At 45.9% G+C, this 11725-nt stretch overlaps 1 protein-coding gene across 1 annotated transcript; it reads right to left on the reverse strand.

Annotated features, from left to right (window-relative positions):
• Positions 1-630: 630 nt before the first annotated feature.
• Positions 631-2960, reverse strand: LOC138080782 (syncytin-A). Its single transcript, XM_068973636.1, is given in 5 exon segments — positions 631-884; positions 887-1228; positions 1583-1795; positions 2421-2541; positions 2814-2960. Coding segments are annotated over 5 exon segments (1077 nt in total).
• Between the last annotated feature and the right edge of the window lie 8765 nt (positions 2961-11725).

The raw sequence follows: 11725 nt of genomic DNA on the forward strand, positions 1-11725 counted from the left end.
TCTTGCCTGGAAAATTCCAGGGACAGACTAACACTTTCACTTATCATGAGCAGCAGAGAAGCCAATGTGACCTAGTTAAAATAATAAAATGAGTTTCTTGGCTTATATCACGGTTTATACTGTTGTAGCCATGCGTTCCGGGAAACAAACTCACTCAGAAGGACAATGCAGATAGTGGAGTGCAGTTTATTACACCGGCGGGCCCAAGGCAGAGTCTCCTCTTAGCCAAGGACCCTGACCAGCATTTGTGAAAACCTTTTATACCCCAGGTGTACGTGTCTGAACCCACCACTCCAAATTCCTTGAGACTTACATAAACCAAGGAAAATACAATCCCAATAACCCCATCATTCACGTGCTATGCGCTCATGTGCTCAAAGAATCAAACAATTAGCCAATAATCAATAAACCAAGGTTACACTCCAATTGATACAGAAGAATTTATGGCCTGTCTAGAGGAAGGGGTGATTAGGGTATGTTTTCTCTTAGGTGATGAGTAACCTAGATACGATCTTCAAGGTTCCCCTGTCTGGAGGGGGTCTTAGAGCATGATCAGCATGATCAGCATGAACAGGCCTAAGTGGAGTCCAGGCCTTATGAATTCCTTCTTCATTCCCCCTCTTGATGCTCTTAACTCATATTATGAGCATCATTCATAGGGATATATTGCACCCTGGCTCTCCGACCGCCAATTTTGGAGAATGACATCAACTTTCAGGTTACAAAGTTCATAATACATTGTAAAATTCAGGGTCCACAAAGCAGAACTATCAAGGCAACTGTAACAGTGGTAAATATAGCTTTTCACCAATCTCCCTTCACCCAAGATAGGACCAAAGTCCAGAAAGGAATGTTTTCATTTGACGTTGCTTTTACCTGGTTTTCATGTCATCTACAGCAGTCGATACATCGCCAGATAAGTCAGGAATGTATACACAACATCCAACCTTAATTATAGCACAGCTCCCTCCTTGAGCAGCTGTGAGTATGTTCAAAGCCATTCTATTATGAATTACCGCTTTTCTCATTTGGATTTGCTCTTCATTTAAGGCTTGGATGCCTTTTGCTCTATCTAGGAGGGCCTGTTTTGTGAAATTAGTCAAGGCCTCTACTTTAATCATGATATCTGTTGTCCCTATAGAGGATACGAATAAGGCAGCAATATACTCATATCATCGAAACACGGATCTTGTCCACCTAGCATGTAAATAAGGTAGATTTACCAGGGCTACCGGGGTAGATTTACAACAAGTAGGTTAGGCTTTTGTTACACTGGCATTTATATCAAATGTAACCCCATGACCCGAGTCTATTAACTGCAGGTCTTACACCAAGAGAGCAAGGAGAGGTTATGATTGACAAGAGAGAGCAAAGTCTCTTTTTGTCATCCCAGAAAAGAGCAGAGTGGTTTAAAATCTCCTTGGCAGAGTGGTGACACCCACCAAGGAAATCCATCCATCACTGACAGAGGCATAGCCCTACCTGCCCAGCAGTTGGAAGTGTTGTGGAAGTCTGCGTAGGAAGGTGCCCATGAGATGAAAACATGGTCCTGAGTTGAAAGGGAAGTTAAATTCAAAATTACGTTGATGAGGCCAAGCAGCAGGAGTTGATTGTGCGGCTTCATCCTGAAGGGGCTCGTCCAGGATCTTCTTTTCCTTCTTCTTAAGGATGGTCTTAGTCTCTCGAGGGTCAGCGGGGTCCCTCTGTGCAGTCCACTCAGTGTTTTTTGGATCTGCGTGGCATGTTCTCTTCACCCTCGTATGATTGATCCAAGGGACAATACCTGCAACTTTAACTGCAGTAAGGGTAGTTAGAATAACAAAAGGGCCCTTTCACCCAAGGGCTAGTAAATCATGTTTCCAATCTTTGACTCATACTTGGTCACCAAGCGTAAACTCATGAATCTGTTCCCCAAGGGGGAACGGCACCCTTTCTTATACAAACTTAGTTACCTGATTTATTACCTTACCCAGTTCCATCTGCTGTGAAATCCTATCCCCCCTTACCTGAGGCAAATTTGTTGACACCTGCTTTATTATGGGAGGGGGCCTCCCATTCACAATTTCGTATGAAGAATAGCCTTGGGACTGTGGGGTCATCCTGAGTCTGAGCAGAGCCATCGGAAGCAAGTCCACCCAGGAGCAGTCAGTCTCTATGTTCCAGTTGGAGAGTTTCTTTAATGTCTGGTTGGTTCATTCCACCATCTTAGAACTCTGGGCCTATATGCAGTGTGCAGTTTCCATTTGATGTTTAAAGTTTGCTTACTTGTATTAAATCAGCTACAAAAGCCAGGTCATTGTCTGAACCAATGCTGGTAGGAAGTCCAAATCTGGGAACTATTTCCCTAAGCAGGCACTGGGCTACTTCTGATGCTCTTTCAGTCCAGGTAGGAAAAGCTTCTACCCATCCCGAGAACGTACATACCATGATCCGCAGGTAACAGTAGCGTCGGTGAGGTTTCATTTCAGTGAAGTCCACTCCCAGGTGTTCAAAGGGCAGCGTGCCTTTCAGCTGAATACCTGGAGGTTTTTGTCTGAATACCTGAGAGGCAGCATTAAGCTGTGGGCAGGCAGCATGGCCTAGGTGGTCATTTGGTGTGTTTGGCTTACCAGATTGTGTGCCAACTCCTCCAGTACCAATAATTTGCCACATGGCAATTCCCACCATCCCTTTTCAGTCTTGATGGCCCTTCCGCTTTGGCCAATCTGACAGCCGTTGTCCTTGTTTTATCAGGCTGGTGCCATCAGTATACAGGACCCAACTAGGGTCTGGACCCCTGTGTCCTTCTTTAAAAGAAACCCCAGATACCTTACCTCCTCCTTGCAGATCTGTGCCTTCTTCTTCGACCCCCGGTAACCTGCTTCCATCAGCAGCTGGAGCAGTGCTTCTGTCCCTTCCCAGCATTTTTCCTTGGTCTCGGCGGCCAGCAGCAGGTCATCCCCATATTGTAGGAGCCACATCCATACTCTTCCAGATGGAATGAGTTCAGGTCAGAAGCCAAGGCTTCCCCAGTGGCTGGGGAGTTCTTAAACCCTTGTGGGGGAGTCCAGATGAGCTGTTGCTTGGTGCCCCTGACCGGCTCTTCCCACTCAAAGGCAAAGATAGGTTGTGACGCTGGGGCGAGGCGTACGCAGAAGAAGGCATCTTTGAGATCTAGGCGAGTATAAACTTTAGTCCTCGGCGGGAGGAGGCTAAGTAAGGTATAGGGGTTTGGAACAGTGGGGTGTAAAGTCACAGTAGCCTGGTTGACCAGCCTGAGATCCTGTACAGGCCTCTAGCCCTGTCTTCCTTCCTTTTTGACTGGCAGGATCAGCGTATTCCAAGCCAACTGGCAGTCTACTAGAATGCCCACTTGTTTCAGTCTATTGATGTGGGGCAGTATGCTGGCCCAGGCCTCTATCGGTAGCGGGTACTGGCGCTTTCTAACCAGGATGGTGCCTAGTTTAAGTTCTATTATCACTGGGGCTTGATGTCTAGCCAGCCTGGGGGGGAGGGGGGTTTGTCTTTCACCCAGACCTCAGGGAATAATTGAGTTAGCTCTCCCTCATGCTCTTCCGGCCCACCTGGTTCTTCCTTCGGAGGCTCATGCAACCTCCACTCATCTTGGGGTGGTATTGAAAGAGAGAGCAAACAAGTTATAGTGTCCATCCAGAAGGTGGGCCTCTCCTCAGGGGAGAAAGTTACTTGTGCTCCTAGTTTGGAAAGCAAGTCTATTTCCAACAGGGGTACTGGGCACTCAGGAATGTAGAGGAATTCATAAATCACTTGGTGCCCCCCCATCTGACATTTTCTGGGCTGGCAAAACGATTTAATCATCTCTTCTCCTGATACCCCAGTAACAGTGGTAGTCTTTTCGGACAGTGGTGTCACAGGTTTTGTTACTACCAACAGTTCTACTCCTATATCCACCATGAAGTCAATGTTTTGGTCCCCCACTTTTAAGGTTACCATGAGCTCTCGCGGACCTGATATCTCTGAGCCCCGGCAGCCCTATTTATTTTCCAAGTCAGCAAGCCCCACAATTGTGGGAGCTTCTTCTTCCTTCCTTGCCTTAGGGCATTCATTCTTCCAGTGGCCAAAAGCTTAGCACCTGGCACACTGGTTTGGCTGTAATGGGGCCCGAGGCCTCCGTTGGGACCGGTTAAAGGACTGTCCTGTCCCTGGGGCAGAGGAGGTTTTCCAGAAGGCCGGAGATAGACTTTCCCAGAGCAGCAGCTAGTATTGCAAATCTCTTGTCTGTTCTCTTTCATTCCCTCCGGCTCTCTGGCAGAGCGCAGTCTCTGCTTAATTCCAATGTCTCCCTCGCCTTCTTGTCAGTACTCACTCGGAGAGGCGGGTATAGCTTGAGCGGTTTGGCTGGAGCCGGATCCTGGAAGGGGTGGCCAAAGGCTTCTGTCACCGGGATCGGAGCCTGCCGAGGTGGCGGCTCTACGACCTCAGAAAGAGCTGGCGGAGGAGCAGCGGCTGCTGCAGGACTTCACCTGGCCCTGGATCGGGCATCAAGGCGGCCTCCGGTCCTGATGGAACACTGAGGCAGGAGCGTCACTATCCAGTGTGGGGGAGGGGTCAGGTCAACCCATCCAAATCCTATAGAATTTCCTTTTTTATCATCAGTCAATTTTTGTGCCATTAATGTTTTTCCCTTTCCCTTCTGGATACAGAAGCTTGTCCAAGTAGGAGGGTCTTGAGCTAACCCTAGCCATGAGTCAATATATGGATATTGATCCAGGTGTCCTGGCTCTCCTACTGTATAGACTGCTTCCACTATTTTTAAGTTCATGGTGTTCTCTGATGGCCATCCTAATCCCACAGGGGGCCATTCGACCTCACAGAGTATGTGAAGGCGGTTAGGCTTCATCTTCACCCCATAGTCTCCTCCTAATCCCTTCTTAAAATTTTTAATCATGCACTCCAATACAGCTGCCTTAGATTCACTTCCCCCCATCTTGCTTACCTTCTCGGACCTTCTTCTACTTTTCCGTTTCATTCTGTCTATGAGGTTCTCAGTACCCTATGTACTTCTGATATTTCCACTCAATGACACTTAAATTGCCATTCTGCATCCTTCTTGATTGGGGTGAGAAGAGCCTTACCTGTGAGATCCCAGAGGGAGAAGGCAGATCGGCGTGCCTTCACCTGCCAGTCAGCACAGCACGTGGTCCAAGACTGTTTCTCCCTTAAAGTCCGCTCTGCCTTGGTGGGCTTGATCAGGTGCGGATGAAAACACAGATGGGTTAAATATACCATGTCCCAGGCCATCTCTGGGGAAGCCAATTCATACTCGCTTATGTATCCCCTTCCTTCTAGCCTAACAATTCCGAGGCAGTCAAGAATTTTACAGCAGACGGGACACCTCCTGGGGGAGGGCAGAATACGAGCCTACAAGGACCAGTTTCCTATCCTAAAAATCCCCTGGTGATCGCTGGTAATAATTTTCCCTGAGACGGTGTGGACACACCTCCTAAATGACCTTCACAAATTTCCTTCCTAAACCGTAGCACATTCGTCGACCTGTGTGCCAAGCAATCGCTGCTGCCTGCCTATTCCAGGCCCCTGTGGGTCCGTGCCCCTTCTAGTCCCTCCCAGGGGGGTGATTAGGCCCCCTCTTCCACCCTTCCTGGTGGGTTCCTCCTCACCTGAGCGCTCAGTTCCCTTGCTGCCTTTCAGTATCTGCCAAAGCGAAGAAACCGGGCATTGAAAGGCTGAATTTTTCCAGAGGGGCGAGACGCCTTCCCCCCTCTAGGAGATTCAAACCACAAAGCCTCGGGGTGGCCTCAAATGAGACTTGTCTGCTCAAAGTGAGGAGTTTCCCGCCCCATGCACCAAATGTTGTAGCCACGCGTTCCAGGAAACAAACTCACTCAGAAGGACAATGCAGATAGTGGAGTGCAGTTTATTACACCGGGGGGCCCAAGGCAGAGTCTCCTCTTAGCCAAGGACCCCGATCAGCATTTGTGAAAACCTTTTATACCCCAGGTGTACGTGTCTGAACCCACCACTCCAAATTCCTTGAGACTTACATAAACTAAGGAAAATACAATCCCAATAACCCCATCATTCACGTGCTATGCACTCATGTGCTCAAAGAATCAAACAATTAGCCAATAATCAATAAACCCAAGGTTACACTCCAATTGATACAGAAAAATTTATGGCCTGTCTGGAGGAAGGGGTGATTAGGGTATGTTTTCTCTTAGGCGATGAGTAACCTAGATACGATCTTCAGGATTCCCCTGTCTGGAGGGGGTCTTATCCTTCTGTTGTTGTTTTCATAGGCACTAAACGCAGAGTTCAGAGTCCATTGGAAAGGTGGCCGAGCATGATAAGCACGAACAGGCCTGAGATGGAGTCCAGGCTCTATGAATTCCTTCTTCAATGCCATGTCCACAGGTGACACTGGCCTCAGGCAAGGCTTGCTTGGTCTAGCAGTTCCAATACGGACACCAGGGGCTGATTCTCTTCCATGTCAGTTTCATCCTCAGACACCATATTGACGGTCTTTCCCATCCCCTCCTCAAAGACAGCTCTAGGCTCTCCACTTTTGGCAGCAGAAATGCTGTGGCCACTCCAGACCTCAGATCTCCTCCCACACCTTCCAGAGGAAGAATGAACATCTTTTCTGGTAGCATCTGTGGAAGAAAGAGGGCACTTGCTTTTCTCAGAGGTCTCAAATGTCTCTTTGTGTCTCGATAGACCTGATTATTAGCTTATCTGGGAACCAGTGGAGAAGTTGAGTAAGTAAATGGCAAACGTTGACTGGTTTAAGCCAAGCAGAGTTCAGGCCTAGAGTGCAAAATGGGGGTCAATGCCTCCCAAGACACAGCACTGAGAAGGAAAAGAGATTTCCTGAAGGAATCACCAAGTAATGCTAAGAAGGGAGAATGGCCACTGGGTGGCCAAACAGTGACAAATGTTCACCAGAAGGAAAAACGCGATAAAAGAAAGGTTATATGATAGTCAAGACCAGTGAAATTGAAGAGGCATGAGCTAACTATCCAGGTATCTGCCTCATCTCCGCCTGGCCCTATGTGCGCATACCTTGCTCCTTTTACTTCACTAAGTCTTAGAAAGGTGCCAGTCTAGCTCCACAGAGACCCAAGGGTGATTTCTCAAATGCAAATAATTCTTAAATTTTTATTTGGAAATAAAGGGATTATGTTTTTAGAGATGCCAGCATTTTTCAGAAATCTCATCTGTAAGCATAATGACCAGCCGAGAGAAGGGCAGTAGGCATTCAGAACTCATGAGGAAAGTGTGGTCAGCCTTGAAAACTGCCTTTGTGTGTGTGTGTGTTGCTTTTTTAAAACTGTTGGGCTCAACCCTTTGGCCTTCACAAAAGCAAATTCTGACATTGACTTCAATGGGGAGGAGGAAGCCACATTTTCAATAGAAGGGCCCTTTTTTGTCTGGCTCCAGTCACTGAGGGCCGGAACCCATTGTGAACTACAACAAAGCTATCTGTGCACAAATGAGAAGCACACCCACCAGGCCTCACCAGCCGTTTTGCTTTCTTCAATGAAGTCACAACTGTCATTGCCACCACAGTTCAATGCTGCAGCGACAATAGTGAGGGCTTGGTGGTGTCTGTACTGCTCAAAGTTTCTGGAGCCTGAAGAGAGACACAGGCGTCCCCCACCTAGCGTCCTTCATCGAAGGTGCGTATTCTCCCCCGACTCCCACTCTTACTTCTCTGTTCCTGGGCCAGAGCCTTTACAAATGAATGTAGCCTGGGATGGTGTGAAACCAGGCAAAGATGGGAGGAAACCCTTGAATAAGAACGGCTGGGTGGAAGAAGGACAGAGAATTCAAAAGGAGACATTTGACAGTGATTGGAAATGTGACCCTTGTAAAGTGCATCTGAGCTTGACATGATTCTCTAACCCTAAGAAGGATTCCTTTATGCTTGGAAGGCTTTTAATTCACACAAGTGGGTTGGGCCATAAGAACCCTTGATTGGGAAAGAAAATGCAAGTTCAAGTCAGAAATGAAAACAAAGAGCAAAGCAGAAGCCTTCCACTCCCAGTTTGTGTTTATTTGTAGTCCACGAAGAGCTGGATTGACAGGGATTAACTCTTATCCTCTCTGGCGGCGAACCACTTGAAATGAGTAATGTTGATTTGCTGCTAAGACTGAAGGTCTGGGTTTGAAAAAAAATTCACCTGCCTCACGCAAATGGCACACCCTTTGTAAATACAGCAGCCAACAAATAAAGATAACACTACAGGTCTGAAAAAATTTTAAACAAGTGGAGAGTGAAGAGAAATGGCAACCCACTCCATTACTCTTGCCTGGAAAATCCCATGGACAGAGGAGCCTGGTAGGCTGCAGTCCCTGGCGTCGCTGGGAGTTGGACACGATGGCCTGGCTTCGCTTTCACTTTTCACTTTCATGCATTGGAGAAGGAAATGGCAACCCACTCCAGTGTTCTTGCCTGGAGAATCCCAAGGACGGGGAAGCCTGGTGGGCTGCTGTCTATTGGGTCACACAGAGTTGGACACGATTGAAGCGACTTAGCAGTAGCAACAGTGTCAAAGGTAGAGAGAGGCAGAGAACCAGAGGAAGCCAAGGGGACCGGGATGGGTGTGAGAGGTGATGGGATATTTTTCTCCATATGTAACTAGTACTTAGGGCAGAACAGAGCACTGACCATCTGTGCAGCTGAAATTTGCATATCATTTATAGTCAATCCTTCTTATACTGTACACACAGTTCCTCGGTAGCATTCACATTCCACACCCCAAGACTGAACCAACCTTGAATTGAATAATACTGTAAAAAATAATAATAATAATCTGCATGTAAGTGAACCTATGCAATTCAAACCTGTGTTTTCCAAGTTTCAACAGTATTACGGTTCTTCACATTCAAAGCTGGTGAGTGCTATGTCTGTTACTGATGGCATAAAGGAAGTGATCTTGGACTTCTTTTCTTTTCTTCTCACTCTTCCTCTCATTCCCTCTTCTAAAATGTTTCTTTGGCAAGTAGTTTTGTTAGGGGAAGCACATTGAAACTGCCCACCCTGGTCAGACACCATAGTAACCATTTACATGAATTGTTTTACAACAGGAAGTTCTGGTAAGGAACACGGAACTAATAAGCCTCCACCAACAGGAAGAGTTCAGGAAAGGTCAAAAGGAGACACCACTTGTCCAACTACCTCCCAGAATCCTTCTCTCTGGCATCCATCTTGGCTGAACAAGGCATCCACCACCAGGAAGGACTCTGAGTCAGAATGATTGGCTCAAGACAACCCAGAAACTAATCCCATCACCATAAAACCCGAGACTGCAAGCCATGTGACAGAGTTGTTCTCCTGGGTTCCCTTACCCTGCTGCTCTCCACCCGGGTGCGCTTTCCCAATAAAATATCTTGCTTTGTCAGCACATGTGTCTCCTCAGACAATTCATTTCCAAGTGTTAGACAAGAGCCCAGTTTTGGGCCCTGGAAGGGGTCCCTCTTCCTGCAACAGTTTCTAAGGCCCCTGAAACACTAAATGTAAACAACTCTAACTCAATTATTTGAAAGCTCATCAAACAAACAATACTGAGAATCCTGCATACTTTTGCCAAAAGAGAACAGTATGAACATACCTTTGCACCACAATAGTACCATCTTATATTGATTTTTTTTTTTGATCAAGGTGCTCTGTGCATGTAATAGTAAGTCAAGCAGGCAGCTCCCAATGAAATCAGTTGTCCTCAGCTGTCTTCAGCTCTCCTGACTCGTTCTATCATTTAAAACAATAAAATTTCTCTGTGGTTTCTATCCCATTGCTATCTTTTATGCCTGTTTCTCAATTTATTGACTTAACTCTGGTCTATTTACTAAATCTGGTAGGAAAGATGATGTCTTAGCTTGCTTTTGTTTATCCCATCTCTTCCACTTCTTCTAGTGCTCGAGAGTTAGATGATAATTATTAGCTCTTCTATGGGTAATCTTTGTTGTTATAAATAATATACTCAAATATTATTACAAAATGAATCATATACTTGAATCTCTAGTTTCTCTTCCAGCAACTCCCTCCATTATATGATGAGGATGTTGCTTATTTGGGGCTTGTCTCTTCCTTTCTCCCCTTCTTCCTGCTCTCCACCTTCTGTTGATAAAACCCTTACCACTACATCATTGAGGTAATGTCTAATTCTTCAGTTCAGCTGCTCAGTCTTGTCCAGCTCTTTACAACCCCATTGACTGCAGCATGCCAGCCTTCCTTGTTCATCACCAACTCCCAGAGCCTGCTCAAACTGATGTCCATTGAGTCAGTGTGATGCCATCCAACCATCTCATCCTCTGTCATCCCCTTCTCCTGCGTTCAATCCTTCCCAGCATCAGGGTCTTTTCCAATGAGTCAATTTTTTCGCATCAGATGGTCAAGGTATTGAAGCTTCAGCTTCAGCATCAGTCCATTTGCTTTAGGATTGACTGGTTTGATCTCCTTGCAGTCCAAAGGACTGTCAAGAGTCTTCTCCAACACCACAGTTCAAAAGCATCAATTCTTCAGTGCTCAACTTTCGTATGGTCCAACTCTCACACCCATACATGACTACGGGAAAAATCATACCTTTGACTAGACAAACCATTGTTGGCAAATTGATGTCCCTGCTTTTTAATATGCTGCCTAGGTTGGTTAAGAAAAGCTGTCTAGCTTTTCTTCCAAGGAGCGTCTTTTAACTTCATGGACACAGACATCATTTGCAGTGATTTTGGAGGCCCCGTCCCCCCCAAAAAAAAGTCTATCACTGTTTTCATTATTTCTCCATCTATTTGCCATGAAGTGATGGGACCAGATGCCATGATCTTAGTTTTTTGATTGTTGAGTTTTAAGCCAGCTTTTTTTCACTCTCCTCTTTCACTTTCATTAAGAGGCTCTTTAGTTTCTTTTCTCTTTATGCCGTAAGGATGGTGTCATCTGCATATCTGAGGTTATTGATATTTCTCCCAGCAATCTTGATTGCAGCTTGTCCTTCATCCGTTCTGGCATTTCGCAATATGTACTTTGCATATAAGTTAAGTAAGCAGGGTAGCAATATACAGCTTTGACATACTCCTTTCCCAGTTTTGAACCAGTTCTAACTGTTGCTTCTTGACCTGCATACACATTTCTCAGGAGGCAGGTCAGGTGGTCTGGTATTCCCATCTCTGAAATGGCAACCCACTCCAGTATTCTTGCCTAGAGAATCCCATGGACAGAGAGGCTTTGTGGGCTACAGTCCACAGGTTGCAAACAGTCAGACATGACTGAGTGACTTCACTTTCACTTTCACTTCAGAATTTTCCACAGTTTGTTGTGATCCACACAGTCAAAGGCTTTGGCATAGTCAATAAAGCAGAAGTAGAGTTTCTGTCCTTTATTGTGTCCATCTTTGCATGAAATGTTCCCTTGGTGTCTCTAATTTTCTTGAAGAGATCTCTAGTCTCTCCCATTCTATTGTTCTCCTTTATTTCTTTGCATTGATCACTGAGAATGGCTTTCTTATATCTCCTTGCTATTTTTTGGAAATCTGAATTCAGATGGGTATATCTTTCCTTTTCTCCTGTGCCTTTAGCCTCTTTTCTTTTCACAGCTATTTGTAAGGCCTCCTGAGACAATTATTTTGCCTTTTTTGCATTTCTTTTTCTTGGAGATGTCTAATCCTTAACCAAGTCTTTTGTGCTTTGTCTAATAAAACTAACTTTAAAAGAGGAAATTCAATATATACTGTTACTCGTGGTCACTGTCAAGGGG

Source organism: Capricornis sumatraensis, chromosome 6 (assembly GCF_032405125.1).
Source record: "Capricornis sumatraensis isolate serow.1 chromosome 6, serow.2, whole genome shotgun sequence".
NCBI classification, from domain to species: domain Eukaryota; kingdom Metazoa; phylum Chordata; class Mammalia; order Artiodactyla; family Bovidae; genus Capricornis; species Capricornis sumatraensis.